This window comes from Salvelinus sp. IW2-2015, linkage group LG15 (assembly GCF_002910315.2).
Source record: "Salvelinus sp. IW2-2015 linkage group LG15, ASM291031v2, whole genome shotgun sequence".
In the NCBI taxonomy this organism is placed as follows: Eukaryota; Metazoa; Chordata; class Actinopteri; order Salmoniformes; family Salmonidae; genus Salvelinus; species Salvelinus sp. IW2-2015.
The window spans coordinates 48,586,162-48,607,529 of NC_036855.1; the positions used below are offsets into that span (position 1 = coordinate 48,586,162).

The 21,368-nt window shown below is 41.8% G+C and overlaps 1 protein-coding gene across 3 annotated transcripts in view; it reads right to left on the bottom strand.

Annotated features, from left to right (window-relative positions):
• Window positions 1-4,706: 4,706 nt before the first annotated feature.
• Window positions 4,707-21,368, bottom strand: part of LOC111975130 (USP6 N-terminal-like protein) — a 29,628-nt gene continuing 12,966 nt past the window's right edge. For all 3 annotated transcript variants that reach the window (XM_024003313.3, XM_070447183.1, XM_024003312.3), the window contains 12 exons: window positions 20,412-20,497; window positions 20,283-20,322; window positions 19,507-19,587; window positions 19,173-19,280; window positions 13,466-13,575; window positions 9,968-10,016; window positions 9,634-9,754; window positions 9,277-9,371; window positions 8,755-8,820; window positions 6,600-6,699; window positions 5,886-6,038; window positions 4,707-5,574 (listed from right to left, as the gene is read on the bottom strand). In XM_024003313.3, the coding sequence (XP_023859081.1) occupies window positions 4,799-5,574; window positions 5,886-6,038; window positions 6,600-6,699; window positions 8,755-8,820; window positions 9,277-9,371; window positions 9,634-9,754; window positions 9,968-10,016; window positions 13,466-13,575; window positions 19,173-19,280; window positions 19,507-19,587; window positions 20,283-20,322; window positions 20,412-20,497 (1,785 nt within the window). In that variant the 3' untranslated portion in view covers window positions 4,707-4,798. The remainder of the gene's footprint in view (window positions 5,575-5,885; window positions 6,039-6,599; window positions 6,700-8,754; window positions 8,821-9,276; window positions 9,372-9,633; window positions 9,755-9,967; window positions 10,017-13,465; window positions 13,576-19,172; window positions 19,281-19,506; window positions 19,588-20,282; window positions 20,323-20,411; window positions 20,498-21,368) is intronic.

The following is a 21,368-nucleotide window of genomic DNA, read 5'->3' on the forward strand; positions in this document are numbered from 1 at the left end:
ACAGGCACATGCACTGCTGGCTCTGTTAAATGTTACCATTAAACGTTAGAGGAGTGAGACCAATGAGAGTTACCCTTTGCGCGCACCAATCGGCTTTGAGATTCTTTTGAACCAATTTAGGTCAGAACCAATCAGATAAATGAAACCTATGCAAACCAGGAGTGGTATCCTGTTACAATACCAGCATACAGATACAGCTTTACAGCGCCATCGTCTGGAAATGATGAAACAGTGGACTATTTCTTAGGGAACTGAGTTTTTCCTGATCACTTGACCTGACCTGACCAGGAAAAACCCTAGACCCTAGTTATAGCCAAGAACAAGGTATTTCAGTAGGGCTCGGAGTCCTGACCAGAGAAAACTAGTCTTAAAATATGTGTTAATACTATTCTACTAAAAAATAGGTTCCCAACCAGGGGTACTAGGACCCCTAGGGGTACTTAGCATATCCACATTGGGTACATGAGAAGACTCATGAGACCATAGGCCTACTGGTAAAATGCACACGAGGGGGTACTTCAGGGGTTCTCCGGGAAGAGCAAAATTCAATTGGTGGTACAGTAACTGAAAAAGTTTGGGTACCACTGTAATATAAAATACTCCTGCATACTTTCTCGCGTAGGTTGATTTGAAAATAACTCAACACAGATTTAACATTTTGATTCTCGACAAAGAAAGAAAGAAACAATCAAAATGTTGAAAACATGTATTTGACAAATCATTGTTGAACAGTCTCAGGGGTTCATTGCATAGATTATACACTAATCATAACCACATCTGTTTTGCTTTGACTGTCAAAAACCTTACAACTAAGGCATTTCAATGTACAAACATGAATTTAGAATTCACACAAAAGCTTTCTTCCTTAGCCTGTTTTTCTGTGGATAAATAGCAAAGTACAAAACATTACCATTGAAATTGCTGTAGACCTATACAGTTTAGTCTATAAATAACCTTTCAATTTCTTTAAAAGGTAAATAAATAGTGGGCTTCTAACAACAAGTTTATGATTGACGATTATAATATTTTAGCTTATGATGAATTGAGGGAACCTAAGTAAACTTTGTATTCACTTAACCAACATCTGCCAGTGGACAAATTAATCACTATACGCAAAATGTCCACTAGATGTCAGCAAAGTCTGTAAATCACGTGGCGCTGGAGTACAATCTACCACTAACCATTTGGAAAAATGTTATGGCCTACTTCAACATCATATTAGGCTATTTAATTAGGCTATTTACAACTACAGAATCTCTGCAGCCAGTATTTAGAACTTAAGTGTGTTTCTTCTACAACACAGTGACTACAAAATATCTACATATTGCTCTTCTTACAAATACAAATTACAAATAAGCTTTATAATACATTACAGCAAAGATCCAATAATCTGAAAATACATTTTTGCTAGATCAATGATAACACGAAATATGTTTTAATTTTAAGCTTAAACATTGCAAGAATAGAAAATGAGATTTAAATATGAATTATTCTTGCTAGATGACAAATCTAAGCCCAAAGTCACATACAGTTGCAGTCGGAAGTTTACATACACCTTAGCCAAATACATTTAAACTCAGTTTTTCACAATTCCTGAAATGTAACAATTCCATGTCTTAGGTCAGTTAAGATCACCAGTTTATTTTAAGAATGTGAAATGTCAGAATAACAGTAGAGAGAATGATTTATTCCAGCTTTTATTTCTTTCATCACATTCCCAGTGGGACAGAAATGTACATACACCCAATTAGTATTTGGTAGCATTGCCTTTAAATTGTTTAACTTGGGTCAAACGTTTTGGGTAGCCTTCCACAAGCTTCCCACAATAAGTTGTGTGAATTTTGGCCCATTCCTACTGTCAGAGCTGGTGTAACTGAGTCAGGTTTGTAGGCCTCCTTGCTCGCACACGCTTTTTCAGTTCTGCCCACAACTTTTCTATGGGATTGAGGTCAGGGCTTTGTGATGGCCACTCCAATACCTTGACTTTGTAGTCCTTAAGCCATTTTGTAAGTATGCTTGGGGTCATCTTGGGGTCATTGTCCATTTGGAAGACCCATTGGCGTCCAAGCTTGAACTTTTTATATCCACATCATTTTCCTTCCTCGTGATGCCATCTATTTTGTGAAGTGCACCAGTCCCTCCTGCAGCAAAGCACCCCCACAACATGATGCTGTCACCCCCGTGCTTCACGGTTGGGATGGTGTTCTTCAGCTTGTAAGCATCCCCCTTTTCCCCTCCAAACATAACGATGGGCACTATGGCCAAACAGTTCTATTTTAGTTTCATCAGACCAGAGGACATTTCTTCAAAAAGTATGATCTTTGTCCCCATGTGCAGTTGCAAACCGTAGTCTGGGTTTTTATGGCGGTTTTGGAGCAGTGGCTTCTTCCTTGCTGAGCGGCCTTTCAGGTTATGTCGATATAGGACTGTGGATATAGATACTTTAGTACCTGTTTCTGTCAGCATCTTCACAAGGTCCTTTGCTGTTGCTCTGGGATTGATTTGCACTTATCGCACCAAAGTACGTTCATCTCTAGGAGAAAGAAAGCATTTCCTTCCACAGCGGTATGACGGCTGCGTGGTCCCATGGTGTTTATACTTGCGTACTATTGTTTGTACAGATGAACGCGGTACCTTCAGGCGTTTGGAAATTGCTCCCAAGGATGAACCAGACTTGAGGTCTACAATTTTTTGGCAAATTTCTTTTGATATTAGCATTAGGTCAAGCAAAGAGGCACTGAGTTTGAAGGTAGGCCTTGAAATACATCCACATGTACACCTCCAATTGACTCAAATTATGTCAATTAGCCTATCAGAAGCTTCTAAAGCCATGACATAATTTTCTGGAATTTTCCAATCTGTTTAAAGGCACAGTCAACTTAGTGTATGTAAACTTCTGACCCACTGGAATTGTGATACAGTGAATTATAAGTGAAATAATCTGTCTGTAAACAATTGTTGGAAAAATTACTTGTGTCACGCACAAAATAGATGTCCTAACCGACTTGCCAGAACTATAGTTTGTTAACAAGAAATGTGTGGAGTGGTTGAAAAACGAGTTTTAATGACTCCAACTTAAGTGTATGTAAACTTCCGACTTCAACTGTACAGTAGACCCAATTGCCTTCGCCTATGCTTGTTTAGTTTTTTTTGTGGATGACCAGTACAAAATCCATCTATACTAGGCCTACACCTAAAATATCAGGCATTTGGCCTCAAGTGACCTCAATTGATGGACTAAGAAATGAGGCCCCTTGCAGCCTTCTGAAGTTCTGAACCCCTGGTATAATAACGTCAGGCTGGGATTCCATCCTGTCGCGGATTTGGACAATTCACCATCTCAAAGGTCATTTCAGATTGAGCCTRTGCTCTAGAAGCGAAGATACACTAAAAGTATGTGGACACCCCTTCAACTTAGTGGATTTGGCTATTTAAGACACACCAGTTGCTGACAGGTATATAAATTCGAGCACACAGCCACGCAATCTCCACAGACAAACATTTGACAGTAGAATGGCCCGTATTGAAGAGCTCAGTGACGTTCAACGTGGCACTGTCATAGGGTGCCACCTTTCCAACAAGTCAGTTTGTCAAATTTCTGCCCTGCTAGAGCTGCCCCGGCCAACTGTAAGTGCTGTTATTGTGAAGTGGAAATGTATAGGGACAACAACGGCTCAGCTGCGAAGTGGTAGGCCGCACAATCACACAAAACAGGACTGCCGAGTGCCGAAGTGCGTAGCGTGTCTGTCCTCAGTTGCAACACTCACTACCGAGTTCCAAACTGCCAGCACAAGAACTGTTCGTCGGGAGTTCATGAAATGGGTTTCCAAGGCCGAGCAGCGGCACACAACCCTAAAATCACCATGCGCAATGCCAAGCGTCAGCTGGAGTGGTGTAAAATCCGCCGCCATTGGACTCTGTAGCAGTGGAAACGCATTCTCTGGAGTGATGAATCACGCTTCACCATCTGCCAGTCCGACAGACGAATCTGGTTTTGGCGGTTGCCAGGAGAACGCTTCCTGCCCAAATGCATAGTGCCAACTGTAAAGTTTGATGGAGGAGGAATAATGGTCTGGGGCTGTTTTTCATGGTTTGGGCTAGGCCCCTTAACGCTACAGCATACAATGACATTCTAGACGATTATGTGCTTCCAACTTTGTGGCAACAGTTTGGGGTCGGCCCTTTCCTGTTTCAGCATCACAATGCCCCGTGCACAAAGCGAGGTCCATACAGAAATGGTTTGTCGAGATCGGTGTGGAAGAATTTGACTGGCCTGCACAGAGCCCTGACCTCAACCCCATCAAACACCTTTGGGATGAATTGGAACATTGACTGCGAGCCAGGCTTAACCGCCAAATATCAGTGCCCGACCTCACTAATGCTCGTGGCTGAATGGAAGCAAGTCCCCGCAGCAATGTCCCAACATCTAGTGGAAATCCTTCCCAGAAGAGTTGAGGCAAAGGGGGGGACCAACTCCATATTAATGCTCATGATTTTGGAGAGAGATGTTCGACAAGCAGGTGTCCACATACAAAAATACAACTATACTAAAATAAGACTATACTAGCAAATATTTCACAAAGGCTCTCTAAGCAAACATAATGTCCATTGTTAGAATATTACAAAAGTACTAAAATGAAGTAAGCTGTAATGCTTTCACTATGATGGGAGAGAATGTGGCACTGTCCCTTGGAACTCCACTATGGCAGCTTCTCCTACAACATAACACTATGTTTCCGCAATGTCTGTCTCGCAGACAACAGGGGGTGACTTAGAAATGCTTTGCAATGCTCTAGAATCAAACTGGCCATTCTGGGTCTCCTGGCTCTCCTTTGTCTCCTGTCTGGGCCCTGTGTTTAGGCAGAGCCATGGCCTGCTCCAGAAGCCTGGCCAGATACCCATCCTCCTCCTCCTCCTCCCTCTCCCCCACCGAACGGCTCTCACTCTGGGCCAGGCCCGTAGGCCGCTGGGAAGCCTGGGCTAAGGGTGCTGACTGAGTCCGGGGGACCCCGCAGGGTGGCTGGGGAGGGCTAAGMGATGAAGGGGCAACTGGGGCAGTCAGGGTCGGCTCCTCCATGGGGCTTTGTGGAGGTGTGTTTGTACCCTGTTGAACTACGACCTGTGTCTCTGGTAAAGCCATTGGASCAGAGGAGCTCTCAACACTTTTTTCTTTGTGGAGTGCCATAKGAATGGCAGGTTGTCCCATAACATTGGGCTCATTGCCACCTGGTGGCTCATAAGGTGGTGGCCCAGCCCCAGCCTGGGGAGGCCCATCGGGGGTAACTTGAGCCTGGATGGTGTGGATGAGAATGGTGTCTGGAGATGGAAGAGAGACTTCCTCCTCTTCCTCTTCCTCCCTATTGAGAGCTTCCTTGTCCTTCCTGTCCTCCTTAGAGGGGCTGTCGTCTTGGGAGATGACGTCTGGCTGGTAGGTGATGATGTGGAGACCCAGWCCCCCTGCTCCTGGTCGTTTGGTACCCGGGTCAGGGGTGACTCCCCTGGGGGGCTTGAGAGGGGTGAGCAGAAGAGGTAGTTCCAAACCCAGGGCCTTCTGTGGCAGCTCATCTGGCTTGGCTAGAAATAAAACACAGGAACATTAAAACTGAGGTAAATTATAGGAACTATGCTTTGCTTTACAGTTCTGTTGCAGTTGGTAAGTAAGTGTTTACCTGGTTTATGCTTAAATATTAAATTGTAATTATGGGTACCCTCTTTCAAAAATACCCCACAACTACCTAACCAGTATCAAATGGTCATTATATGACCTAATTCCTCTCCACAAGGGGGAGCTCATTGAAAAGCCCTCATGAGATGTTTGGTCTCTGCATTTTCTACAGACTTAATCGTTGTCAAACAGTACATAAATCAGCTAAGCAGRGTGCTACCTGGGGGTGMAAGGTCCAGCTTCATCTTGCGTAGTTCCGCCAGGGAGGCCTGTAGCTGATCGATGACGACGTCGTCGCTGTTGAGGAAAGACAGGGCAATCTTCTCCTGAAGGAACTCTCTCAGGTCCTCCAGATTCATCTTCAGGAGACGTTCTGTTGACACACAGATACAGCAAAACAGGAAAGGAGTCAACATCATTGACATTATAACCCAAATGGTGAACATCTAGTCAAATGGCTACCCACACTACTCACATCACGTTGCCCCCCCCCCCTCCACACCACTGCCACTCTCTGTTGTCATCTGTGCATGGTCACTTTAATTAACTCTACCTACATGTACAAACTACCTCAACTAACCGGTGACCCCACACATTGACTCTGTACCGGCACCCCCCCTGTATATATATATATATTGTTATTTTTTTTTACAGCTCCTCTTTAATTACTTGTTACTTTTATCCGTATTATTTGAAACTGCACTGTCGGTTAGGGGCTCGTAAGTAAGCTTTTCACTGTAAGGTCTACACCTGTTGTATTCGGCGCATGTGACTAATACAATTTGATCTGCTCTAAAAGAGACACAACACACAGGACAGGAGTTAAATATTCATAGCTGAGAGCAATATTGTATTAGCAAACAGTTKTGTAATGAGTAGCTAATAGGCTAAAGTAGCTAAAAGGCTACTTGTCAAAGGTAGATGCACTCCTTACTCTTAAATATTCTAAGGATTGTGTAGGACATGGCAGTAAGAATTTTCTCTCCTTCCAGAATGTAGATGTCCCACAAGCGTAGAGTCAGGGTGAACGGGGTCTATGAGGAGAAGGAAAAAAAGATCTCTGACTTCCAAGAAAAATGATTTCCCCATTCACAAAGTGGTAAAAGTGTTCTTAAAACCAGTGGTGTCCAAAAAGACCACAACATCACAAGTAATGAGTTCACATACTGCACATTAATAAGATCGTAAGCGTAGGCTTATCATCCCCCAAAATTACAAGTATCGATCCATGACATAATCATTGATTACTAGGCAAATTCTTTGTCTGCATCTTACTCTTTCTCTCCCTCCCTTCACCCTGCCTCCAGTCCATTGGTAGTGAGGGGGGCTTGGTGGCGCCCCGCCTAAAACACAGCCCCATCTTTATGGTGGGCCCCAGGGGGACTGAGAAGCGCTGACAGCAGCATGTGTCTCTCCAAACCACCAAAGCCACAGGATTGTGGGTATGAACAGAGTCGAGTACACACAGAGTAGTTATTAATCCTCGTGATTATGCTTATGTTACGTTTCCTTTTATACATAGTTAACAACGCTAATAAGTGCTGAAATAAGTTTGACCTTATAAGTTCACCCTGCTTAGAGTTGTGAAATGAATGAACCTCCATGAATACAATTACAATTCTGCTATTTTAAGTTATTATTGACAGTTGAATATGAGGCTCGCAGCATACATTTTTGGACTACTTTCTCCTCTGCTAAAAGTTACAATACGTGACACGTTTCAGGAAACTAGGCGTATGTCGCGGGTCACTACTTCACAGGAGAGACATTTGAACGTAAACTTAAAAAAAAAAAATTAAATGCGTTTTTTTTCTGCCTTCTCAAACATGTGACCTTTTATGTGCCTTAATAACAAACTTGTCTGCCATCTGTAAATACGAATACKAATTTTTTAAATTACGAGCCTAGTTGGTTTAGCCACAGAAAAAGCGAGCAACCTTCCCGCTAGCCATGATTGCCTGAGATAATGAGTGGGCTGGACATACCGAGAGATGAGTTTGGATTGGTCTGCCATAGAGTCCTCTTCTATCTATTTGAGCTGGTCAGTATGTCTAAGTAATCCTGTCTAACGCAACTTTTGTTTTTAATGTAGTAGAACTGCATAAGTGTTGCTCTCCACTTTCTGGAGGACCGAGTTTTGAAATCAGTGGAATTAGAGTATGATAGCTAAGGAGATGGAGAAAAACACCTGTCTTCAGATTACATCTTCAAACTAAGGGTAACCATGGCATCTGACAGGAGACGTGTACATCCATGAATGATGTATACGGACGGGTAAGATAGTCTAGCTAGCTACATTCTCAGATATTGGTTAGCTACCTGCAGATTCATGCAAGGTAGTAACGTCATGAGTTGGGATTATGGTACATTGTTAAGACATTGTCTACATGTCTTAACAAAAGCCTCCACTATGCAAGTACCCATTTTGGGTGCGTTCGTAAATTCAGTCTGGCCATCTACTTCTGATTTCCGAGTCCTCTCGTCTGAGTGTGCCAGAGCGCAGAATAACTGATTAATTTCCYTACGCTCAACACCCGTTGAATATGGCCGGTGTCAGTAAATGTCGGCAAAAAAGCGGAATTCAATTGTTGCCAGCAGCACAGTTACAGTCACCAACGCTCTGGATAACATGAAAACAGCCTAATTAGGGCGAGTAAAATGGTCAGCGTTTGGGTGGGGGCTAAAGTTTAAGAGGGTGTGAATGATGCTGAAMMGGTGTAGACAAAGAAGAGCTCTCCAGTAGGTACCAAAACATTCAAAGGACATTTTCTCAAAAGTGAGGTTACAAGTTAAAAACCTTCAAAGCAAAATTACTTTCCCATTGTTCCTCAGATGCTGTGTATTATATACCATTTTGTAGCTCTGTGTCTCTGCTTTTATCCAATGTAAAAAACACAATTGTACATTTTGCTACATAAGACCGAATCAAGGTGGTCGGTCACATGTGGCAATCGTTGGTCAGCAACCCCAGATCCCAGATTGTACCTTTAAGGAGAGGAGTTCTTGGTTGTCACGGGCCAATAAAAATGAATAATTATTTAAAATCGGCAAAAAATGGCACCGGTTCTTTAAAACACACTTTCTCTCACCCTGTCAATGAAACACTGCAGGAACCATTTAGTGCTATAGATCCCACAGGACATCTGTTCCCTGTCCTAGAGAGACAGAGGGAGAGAGGGATGGAGGGAGAGAGAAAAAGAGAGATGGGATGGAAAGAGAAAAAAAGAGGGAGAAAGAGACGGAAGGTTAGAAAGAACGATGGACAGTTCTACACAGTAACACACATTTCAATGTAACTATATGCAACTARTGTAATAACCTCACTATTATGAAACATAATAATGCCATTACGTAATGTGTGTGTGCACACATGTATGTATGTGCGTGTGTGTGTATGCATGTATGTGGTTGTGTGTGTGTGTGAAGGCAACCTAAACAATGATCTATGTAAAATGTGTATGTAAAATGTGTATGAAAAATGTCTATGTAAAATGTATATATATGTAGCAGAAAAGCTATAAAAAAACAAACAAGATACGTGTCCTCCGAAGAGGGGGGGGTGATGGATGGATACAAAAATTAAAAAAATATTTAAAAAACAGTGATCTAACCAGATGTTTCTTCAGCTTGGGGATGAGTTTGGAGAGAATCTGATCGTGGTGCGTCTGGAAGCGCTGCAGTTTGGGAAACCCAGGAATAAAGAAACCTTAGAAGGAGAGTGTACGATTAGACCACTTCATTACCTTGTGTAAACACACAGATAACTCTTGTGGCTAGAACTCCATAACAGAATGTACTTACTAGTCAATAACTCTAATTCCATATCTGTATGAAGATTGTATTACATATTCATATATTATTCCACTGGTAATGTAGCGGATTCCTATTATTGATTGGTCGGACCACAATGCATGACATATTTGTTCGGTTGAATCAATGTTTACGGGATATCTTAGTGGTTAGCTCACCGTGCATGGCATGCTTCCGATTGGTCAGTAGCTGTGACAGGGCCCAGAAGGCGTCTTCCTCATTCATGTACATCAGCAGCAAGGCGGCGACCTGGCTCATGCCCTGGCAGTAGCTAACCTCCTATAGGGTCAGAGTTCAAACTATGTCACATTGATCACCAGGCTATATTTGTCCTGATGTAGGTTTTGTCTCCATGAAGTTAGACAGCTCAGTTACCACTAGTTTTAGTGTTACCAAAGCAGTTAATTGCTGAACATTGGGCTGAATCGTGATGCAAACATTATGTAACTATTGACATTATTTATGACTGAGGGAAGACTCAAACAAACTCACCGTGTTGTAGACTGAATAGGCAGACAGGACATGAAATAAAGACTGCTGTCTGTGTAGACACAGAGAGGAGAGAGAGAGGTCAGTCATTCAGAGAGAGAGGGGTAATATTATGGTTCAGGCAACTTTCACTTCATACCTTATTATACTATACATACGTAGGATCTGAATTTGATCACTCTTTTGTTGCTGAGAATTTTAAGGAGGGGTGTGTCAATTAAGGAGGGGTGTGTCTCTTTGTTAACAACAGCTGGTGCACGATCTCTAATGTTAAGGAAGTCCCGAGTTTTTGCTCGCCTGAGTTAGAATATCTCATGATAAGCTGCAGACCATACTATTTACCAAGACAGTTTTCATCTATATTTTTTGGAGCTGTCTATTTACTAATAGGTTGTGTATTTATTCCTTGTGTTAAAATGTATTTCTAGAATTTTTTTATCGTTCTCTCTACATTGTTGGGAAGGGCCCGTAAGTAAGCATTTCACTGTTAGTCTACACCTGCTGTTTGCAAAGCACGTGACAAATAATATTTTACTTTATTTGTTCGGAATGATGATGAAAAAAAAAAATATTTGACTGCGTGTATGTGTGTGTTTCTCAATATGCATACTCCAAGGGCATTCTCTTGAGTACGTTCTTATTAGGACAAGAGTGTGGAGAACGCATACATTTTACATTTGAGAAGCACTGCGCGCTCCCATGCAACTGCATTACCTTTGACCTTTTAAAGTAAATTGCATCATCAACATGTCGGCTGTTCATCTACGCGGGACTTTCAACGAGTACCCTCTGTAACTAATGTTAAATGTCAAACATTTGTAGATCTGAACATCTGATTTAGTTTAATATTGCATTATCGTCAGTAAAACAATTGAGACTATGAATCCCTTTTTTTGTTTTGTATTATTTAGCTAAATAGAAATGGGGTTCATTTCGCTGCTTTCCGTGATGTGTGGATACTGTCCACACATCACGGAAACCAGTGAAATAAACCACATTTTTATTTAGCTAAATAATACAAAACAAAAAAAGTGAACTATATTACACAAGCTGAAGTTGACCACATCGAATTGGGGGGCGGGAATTACACATTCTTTTTTTTTTTTTTACCTCAGATTGATGATGTTAGTATAAAAGGTTTATAATCAACACAATGACACAAGATCAATAGCTTAAAAGAGATCAATATCGTTGGTTTTGTCATACACGCTGTGGGCCGTAGGACATAGAACGCAGCTATCGTTTGATTCCTCAAATGACATTGGATAATTCGGGGTGGTCTCTTAATAAAAGTCGCTGGCCACACACCAATACACGGACTTGACAGTCAAACTATCACATAAAATAGCAGCCAACCGTTGATAAACGATGGCGGGTCGTGATTCGTTGAAGTTAACTAACAGAAAAAGGGGTTTGTTCCCTTTTCCATGATGGCAGCCTCCCGAAATTAACATCCGCCGTTCCAAAATATAGTGTCACAGCATGTATAGGTTATTCCAAGTTTCTGTGTGGCCTTTGCGTCGTCTTCGTTTAAACAGCTCTACACCCCAAACTTTTTGTCCCTGTTCTATTGATTTCAGTGTGATATCGATGGAAGTGATTCATAAAAAAAAAGTGTTGCTTTACACGTATCATGTTAGCGACCCACTTGAATCAAAATGCAACACTTCAAAATGTGGCTAGCCGTCTTCTTCAAATTGTGCTCTGACCAGCGATGTACACATTATTTCCACATTCCGTGTGTTTTTTGAGCTGTGTTAGTTTTAACAGGACGCGCAACCTCAGCTCCCCCTCTCGCGCAATCGATTTCAATGTGATCATCGATAGGAGTGATTGACAAGACAGTGTTGTGTTTCTCTTTTTATTTTGGTGACCGCTGTGTCAAAAGCTAAAAGTCACAAATGTAGCTGATTGTGTTCTGCCAGTGATGTAAAAACATATCCAGTTTCAATGTTTTTTTAATCCAGTTTCAAAACAGGGTTTTTGGTGCGTGTGCAGTTTATAAGGTGCTTGTTTTACAAAATAAAAGTAATATGATTACTATTGTTGCACATGTACGTGTAGACACAACATTTTATGTTTAGGTTTCAATATATCACAAACTGTTTCTGCATATTGATTTGGGCACTTTAAAACTGTGTTTTGACATTTGGGCTACTTATCAATCTGTCTTGTCAACAGGAAGCAGTGACAGCATCAAGTTTTAGGAACATAAATGTAACTTTCAACATTCATTTCCAATGGTGTTGCACGTATCTGCTGCTTTAGACGGCCTACTTATCGTAGTGAGAGTTGATGGGAAAAAATCTAGCCAATGTTTGCAATGATGAGAAAATAATCGCTTTTTTGACTGCCTGTCTTGTGTCTTGCTTGCGTTATATGTACACATGATGTATCCAAAGTATGTGGACACCCCTTCAAATTAGTGGATTCGGCTATTTCAGCCACACCCGTTGCTGACAGGTGTATAAAATCGAGCACACAGCCATGCAATCTCCATAGCCAAACATTGGCAGTAGAATGACCTTACAGAAGAACTCCGTCACAGCATGCCACCTTTCCAACAAGTCAGTTCATCAAATTTCTGCCCTGCTAGAGCTGCCCCGGTCAACTGTAAGTGCTGTTATTGTAAAGAGGAAATAGGCTACACAAGTAGGCTACACAAGCTCACAGAATGGGACTGCCGAGTGCTGAAAAGCATAGCGCGTAAAAATAGTCTGTCCTCGGTTGCAGCACTCACAACTGAGTTCCAAATTGCTCCTGGAAGCAACGTCAGCATAACAACTGTTCGTCGGGAGCTTCATGAAATGGGTTTCCATGGCCGAGCATCCACACACAAGCCTAAGATCACCATGCGCAATGCCAAGCATTGGCTGGAGTGGTGTAAAGCTCCCCACCATTGGACTCTGGAGCAGTGGAAACGCGTTCTCTGGAGTAATGAATCACGTTTCACCATCTGGCAGTCCAACGGATGAAGAACGCTACCTGCCCCAATGCATAGTGCCAACTAATGCTTTTGTGGCTGAGTGGAAAGCCTTCCCAGAAGAGTGGAGGCTGTTATGGCAGCAAAGGGGTGACCAACTCCATATAAAAGCCCATGATTTTGGAATGAGATGTTCGACGAGCAGGTGTCCACATACTTTTGGTCACGTAGTGTACTTGCCTAATGACATGAAATAGACTGCTTTTGTGTTGTGCTTATGTTTGTAATACTGTTACAACAGACAACAAAGTTTGTACGAACATGTCGATCGTGTCTTTTGTGTACAACATGAAGTTTCACCCTCCATGTAAATGAGGGGGAAGCAGCAGCGGAGCTACGTAGGCAGCAGAGCAGGCAGCAGCTACGTAAAAATCTACCTATCAATAGCAACACGTTTTCCAGAAAATCCAAAACCGCAGCCACTCTAATATATAATAGACTGGGGGATCTTATCCTAGATCAGCACTAAGCCATACATGAACACCCACCCTTACCGTGGAATACAGCTGCTGACTTACTTGAATCCGAATCGATCCATGAACATGATGTGGTTTCTAAACGTCCTGTTCACGTCCAGATCTATCTGTTTGATTTCCTGGGAGAACATTCTGGCCTGTTCCTTCATCCTCTGAAAATTTTTATTAAAACAATACATACATTTTCTAAATCCCTTGCACACTTCAAAAGCTTATTATAAAGAAATGAACGGCAACAGTACACATGATTAATGCTAAAAAAAATCTAGAATATATATATTTTTTCTAAATCATAGATTCTATAGTATTTAGGCAACATCTTTTAATATTAACTTTATATCAAAAGCCATAATCCCCTGTCAGTAAACCTCTGTTTGTTGTGTGATGCGTGTGTGATCTTTGTAACTCCATGTCAACACCATCTGCCTGTTTTCATCTCACATACAGTAACATAATCCTCTCTCTTTTTGGAGCCGCAACCAACAAACAATGTCACTATTATTAATATTGCTGAATGTAGCGATGGGTGGGTGGGAGTTGGGGTAGTTGTGAAAAGTAATGGTGCTATAAACATGAAATGGTCTCGGTATATAACATGACAATATTTTGTGTTCAGCACTCTGGCTTCTGGCTGCAATATGTGGGGGAAGATCAGAACACTCCTACGTATGTTCCCGTACTGTATGTCTTAGTGCCTTCAGAAAGTATTCAAACCCCTCGACTTTTTGCACATTTTGCTGTGTTACAGCCTGAAGTTAAAATGGATTACAGTTTTATTTTGTGTCACTGATCTACACACAATACCCCATCATGTCAAAGTGGAATGATGATTTTAGAAATGTATAAAAAATCAAAAGCTGAAAATCTCTTGAGTCAATAACTATTCAACCCCTTTGTGAAGCCTAAATTACTTCAGGAGTAAAAGAAAGTGACCTACTGGTAGATGGGTAAAACAAAAAGAAGCAGACATTGAATATCCCTTTGAGCATGTTGAAATTATTAATTAAACTTTGTACAGTATGGTGTATTCATTCACCCAGTCACTACAAAAGATACAGGCGTCCCTTTTAACTTAGTTGACGGAGAGGAAGGAAACCGCTCAGCGATTTCACCATGAGGCCAATAGTGGTTTTAAACCAGTTACAYAGTTAAATGGCTGTGATAGGAGGACACTGAGGATAGATAAACAACATTGTAGTTACTGCACAATACCAACCTAAATGACAGAGTAAAAAGAAGGAAGCCTGTACAGAATAAAAATATTCCAAAACATGCCTCCTGTTTGCAATAAGGCACTAATACTGCAAAAAATATGGCAAAGAAATTACGTTTTTGTCCTGAACACAAAGCATTACAGTGGTTGCTCAACTAAAGGTTTTGAGACTATGCTCCGGGACTTAAAGGTAATTTGTGGTTTAGTACGGTACCCTGCGTCATTGCTTCATTGSTCCAGACCAGAGCAAGGGGGAGTTAGAACACTGATTATGCTTTTGGGTGCCAAGGCGCTAATGTGTCTCTAACTGACAATGAATGGGCGACATAAACCAAATAGAAACTGATAATTATGCACGACTTCAAAATTGAATTTCAATTCACTGAATGATGAGGATGAAGGTGATTGAATTTAGAACAATAGTGTAAGAATTTCTATTCCTCTGTCCCGCAAGCGCACACCCTGAAAAATATTTTTTCCCCCCCCTACTTGTCAGTATTACTTACTGAAACTGTTGTTACACAAAGATTTTTATTCTAAGACAAACGAAAATGTTCAATTATATTCCATGATATTCTTAAGATATATTTGTTGACTGAATATAAGCAAGTGATGCCTGCTAAATAATCAAGTTGATGGCTCAGTCATATAGCCTCAGCACCTACATAAAGCTGAGCGAGTCACTCATTCATGGCTTTGGATCAATATAATTAAGTACCAACATTCTTTCTGATAGTCTTTAATAAAGAAATGTTTTGGTTATCCTGACCTGGACACCATGTATTATAATAGCCCATTATGGGCTGTTAGCAGGACAATAGACTCTTGCCAACACAAGGCAATTGATCAGCATTAAAAACTTTGTGGATGGGGACTCCTGAGTGGCGCAGCGGTCTAAGACACTGCATTGCAGTGCAAACTGCGTTGCTACGGATGCTGGTTCGATACCTGTATCGGCCACGTCCGGGAGACCCATGAGGCGACAGTGGGCTTTTGGTTTCTCTCCCTCTAAAAACAGAAATAAATCATTCTAAATAACAAACTGGCTTTATTTACAAATTAGTTAGAATGGCCTTTTTCTCGCTCACTTTAGGTTATTTGAAAACGAAATCTCCAAAATATTGTTCTTTATTAAAACACAGCGATTATTATTATTATTGATTCATTTAGAATTATATAAAAGCCCCTTAGATATTCTCACAGATCAGATTTGCCCTAATGAAACATGCCCCATAGATATTCATGTAGAATCCTCCTATCCTCTAAATCTAATTATTAGCGGAGTCACGTCATTAAAAAAAAAAACATTTTTCGATATACTGTAGGCCTACTGTAGGCGACATGAGTCTCACTAGTGTTGAGTAATGTGCTGTTAAAAGTGGTGTAGGTCTTATTTATTTAAAAAGCATATTGAAGTAGGAAGCAATAGGATTTGAAGCAATAGCCTACCTGCTGTGGTCAACTATTTCAGCACTGTTTCGCGCTGCTCTGAGACAAGAATGGGGATTGGTCTTGATAAATTAATGAGATGTTTTGTTTTTTGTTTTTCTTGGAATAGAAACACCATAATATTAATCAAATTAATTAAGCTAAATTTCTTAAAATCAATCCCATACACTATGTTCTTACAAAAAAAGGTTTTAAATTCTCTCGTACAGCCAATATTGAAGGCTATCAAATGCTTCTCAAAGATGCCCTCTGGTGGTCAAACTAGCACTAACTAGCATTAATGGTAACAATGGCTGACAATTCAATAACGTACCATAGAATTCTGCGGCAGCCCGCAAAGTGTGCTGCAGTATGACGCAACTAGGACGAAAATCCAAATCCAAATCCAGACAGCTGATGTTCTGATAGAGCTGCAAAATCTGCAAAATCTGGATCCCTACAAATCAGCTGGGCTAGACAATCTGGACCCTCTCTTCCTAAAATGATCCACCGCCATTGTTGCAACGCCTATTACTAGTCTGTTTAACCTCTTTTTCGTATTGTCTGAGATTCCTAAAGACTGGAAAGCGGCCGCAGTCATCCCCCTGTTCAAAGGGGGAGACACTCTAGACCCAAACTGTTACAGACCTATATCCATCCTGCCCTGCCTTTCTAAAGTCTTTGAAAGCCAAGTGAACAAACAGATCACTGACCATTTCAAATCCCACCGTACCTTCTCCGCTATGCAATCCGGTTTCTGAGCTGGTCATGGGTGCACCTCAGCCAAGCTCAAGGTCCTAAACGATATCATAACCGCCATCGATAAAAGACAGTACTGTGCAACCGTCTTCATCGACCTGGCCAAGGCTTTCGACTCTGTCAATCACAGTAATCTATCAGCAGATTCAACAGCCTTGGTTTCTCAAATGACTGCCTCGCCTGGTTCACTAACTACTTCTCAGATAGAGCTCAGTGTGTGAAATRGGAGGGCCTGTTGTCCGGACCTCTGGCAGTCTCTATGGGGGTGCCACAGGGTTCAATTCTCGGGCTGACTCGCTTCTCTGTATATATCAATGATGTCGCTCTTGCTGCGGGTGATTATTTGATCCACCTCTACGTAGACAACACCATTCTGTATACATCTGGCCCTTCTTTGGACACTGTGTTAACAAACCTCCAAACAAGCTTCAATGCCATACAACTTTTCTTCCGTGGCCTCCAACTGCTCTTAAATGCTAGTAAAACGAAATGCATGCTCTTCAACCAATTGCTGCCCGCACCCGCCTGCCCGACTAGCATCACTACTCTGGACGGTTCTGACTTAGAATATGTGGACAACTACAAATACCTAGGTGTCTGGTTAGACTGTAAACTCTCCTTCCAGACTCATATTAAGCATCTCCAGTAATCTATAAGTCTTTGCTAGGTAAAGCTCCACCTTATCTCAGCTCACTGGTCACCATAGCAACAACCATCCGTAGCACGTGCTCCAGCAGGTATATTTCACTGGTCATCCCCAAAGCCAACACCTCATTTGGCCACCTTTCCTTACAGTTCTCTGCTGCCAATGACTGGGTCGAATTGCAAAAATCACTGAAGTTGGAGACTCATATCTCCCTCACTAACTTTAAGCATCAGCTGTCAGAGCAGCTTACCGATTGCTGCAGCTGTACACAGCCCATCTGTAAATAGCCCATCCAACCAACTACCTACCTCATTCCGTATTTGTTTTAGTTTTTCTCCTCTTTTCACACCAGTATTTCTACTTGCACATGCTCATCTGCACATCTTTCACTCCAGTGTTAATTGCTAAATTGTAATGACTTCGCCACTATGGCCTATTTATTGCCTTACCTCCTTACTTAATTTGCACACACTGTATACAGATTTTTCTATTGTGTTATTGACTGTACGTTTGTTTATCCCATGTGTAACTCTGTGTTGTTGTTTTTGTCGCACTGCTTTGCTTTATCCTGGCTAGGTTGCAGTTGTAAATGAGAACTTGTTCTCAACTGGCCTACCTGGTTAAATAAAGTTTTTTTTWTTTTTTTTTAAAGAACCACTATGTTTGGGGCAAATCCAACACATCACTGAGTTCCACTCTTCATATTTTCAAGCATGGTGGTGGCTGCATCATGTTATGGGTATGCTTGTCATTGGAAAGGACTAGGGATTTTTCTATTTTGGATAAAAATAAACGGAATAGAGCTAAGCACAGGCAAAGCCCTAGAGGAAAACCTGGTTCAGTCTGCTTTTCAACAGACACGGGCAGACAAATCCACCTTTCAGCAGGACAATAACCTAAAACGCAATGCCAAATATAGACTGGAGTTACTTACCAATACAACATTGAATGTTCCTGAGTGGCCTAGTTACAGTTTTGACTTAAATCAGCTTGAAAATCTATGGCAAGACATAAAAATAGCTGTACACCAATGATCAACAACAAAACTGACAGAGCTTGAAGAATATTGTACAGAGACTTGCCCAGAAAGACTCACAGATGTAATCACTGCCAAGTGATTCTGACATGTATTGAATACTTATCTAATTTAAAATATATTAGTGTTTTATGTTCCATTAATACTTTGACATTACAGAGAATTTTGTGTAGATTGTTGACATTTTTTTTTTATTAAATCAATTTGAATCCCACTTTGTACAAATGTAGGGGGAAGACAGGGACATTACCGTATCATACCATTGTTGAATCACAGGGTATTCATCTCTGGCCGGGTATTCAGGGTATTCAGTATTGTTGAATAGTTTTTTTTTCATTGACTCTGCCCATGTAGTGAACCTGGTTACTGATTACAGAGCCTAGCACAATGACATCACTTTCCCTGAGACCTGAAGCAGCAGTCGCCTTCAAATCATAACAGCAGAGATTTCATGGTTTAGTGGTCCTGAGTGATCACTGGCTTTAGACTGCATTGTGTTGTTTGGAGCATGGTATCAAATCCCTCTGTGTTGGTAAACGCTGGCTACACCTATGCACTGTTTAGAGTAGATGCTTGATGAATCAACAGTGTGTGTGTGTGTGTGTGTGTGTGTGTGTGTGTGTGTGTGTGTGTGTGCTCGTGTGTTAGATACTGGGTACTCTTTTACCTCATACTTCCCCTCGTTCTCATTCTTCACCTTCTCCACATCCAGCAGCAGGGCCCAGGCCTGGCCTCTCAGCTGCAGGGGGAGACCCTTATACACACGCTTTACCATCTGAGAGGAGAGCAGGGGGACACAGGAGAGACAGGGGTTAGACAAGGGGGAGAACGGGGATAAGCAAAATGGGGAGTTGAGGCAGGAGTGTAAATGTTCAGTGAGCATTTAAGACTATTATAAACATTTATAAACACAAGTGAAGGGTGTGGTGTGTGTCTGTGAAAGCGAGAGAGAGAGCGAGAGAGAGAGAGAGAGCGAGAGCGAGAGAGAGAGAGATTCTCACCCTGTCACTGTTCCAGTATTTATCCCATTTTTTCACCATCTTCAGCCATTTTTCTACCCTTTCAATTTCCAGGTTCTTTTTCTGTCAGGGCGAAACCCGAAAAGACATTTTAAACTAGGCAAAATGTTATGCATGCAAAATGAAGACACATTTACATTAACGAGACGCATTTACACACAGAGTATAGTACAGTACAGAACACAGTATTTACAACGTTTCTTCTAAAACTACAACCAAATTAACTCTCTTTGTGGGATCATATAAAAGATCACTTGGCATGAGAACGTGGTGTCCTGCCCCGCACTGCTATGACTGGCATGTGTTGGTTTGTACTGTATTGACATGTAACATTGAGGAGAGCTTATCAAGTTCTGCCCAAGGTTAAATGTGCTATTAATTGAATCAGTCACGGCCACATGACCAGATCTAAGGTGTGAGGAAGCATAGCTCCCATTCCAGAAGTGTGTGAGATGCCTAAGGATCGGCTTCCCCTTAGATGGATGCCTGGGGCATATGGCCCTGCTACAGGGTTTCACTAAGTTAGCGGGAGGTCATGGATTGGCTAATACATACACATCGAGCACGTACTAAGCATTGACACATTTCTACGCGCACACACACACACACACACACTACAGCTGTACAAGGAACATTACACCTCTATATGTTAGAGGTCACACTTGAAAGGTTAGTTAGTAGCTTCTGTACACCACTTAACGGAAACTGTAGTGTGTGTCTGACTCTTCTGATGCATATATTGCATTTCCACTTCTTACCTTCTCCTCGTGTGCACTAGGGGCTGGCAGATCCTCGTCACTGTGGGAAAAGAACGGACGACAACAGTAAGATTCTGCCAGTCAAGTAATGTGTACAATACTGTACACAGAAACCTCAGTTTGACTTACTGCAGAAACCCAAAACGGTCAGTGACTCTGTAAATACTGTAGTCTGCATCCTCCCATGGGTCAATCTCCACCCCCTCCTGTCTGCCCTGGAATAAAAACACAGACACATCAGAAACAGCACACGGCCCAGGGAAAACATGCAGTAAGTTGGCCTGTTGCTTTAACGTTGTTAAATCAAGTCAGGCATTGGGCCTTTGAATTGGAGCCATTAGGAAAAACACAACACACGCTGTTCTCTAGAGAACAATACATTTGATTTTAGTACAAGCGCATCAGATCGCTGTGCCTGTCTCAAAGATGACACAAACGGATGCATTGTGTCTATCTATGCTGTGTTAAATCGTGGCCAATATAAAAGAACATCTCATCGCCAGCCAGATTGTACATCGTGGAGCAGATATTGCCCAAGGGGCAGAGGACAATTTTCTCTCAGGACTAGTCAAATGGACTACATAGATGTGGCCAACTATTAGAAAGCATAGAAAGCTATCAGAAAGCAGGTTGCGGGCAAAGAGAGAGAGAGGGTCGATACATACAGCCTACAGACACCAAACCATGCCGTCACAGATGAACAATCGCAGCGATGACGCCCTGAGGGCACACTGCAAATGGTGTCAAGTGTGAGAACGTGAGAGGGCTAAAAATAGGTCCTAGTGGAAGTCATTTGGGGGGAGAAAGCAAAGAGAGGAAAGGGGGAGATGGATATAATTAAACAGTGAAAGGGAGATGAGAAGGAATGTGTGGAAAGCGAGAGAGAGAGAGAGAGGGGGAGAGAGCGAGAGAGAGACACATGGTCAGAGAACCTGCTTGGACTTTCTAATATTCCTCCAAGCATACCTATGGCCTGGTGGACACCTGACTCATTCTGCAATCAACAACACAATCAGAGTAACGGCCGGTCGGCTGCTCTGTTAAGGGACAATTTGGACCACCCAGACTTTCAATGTAGCAACTGTT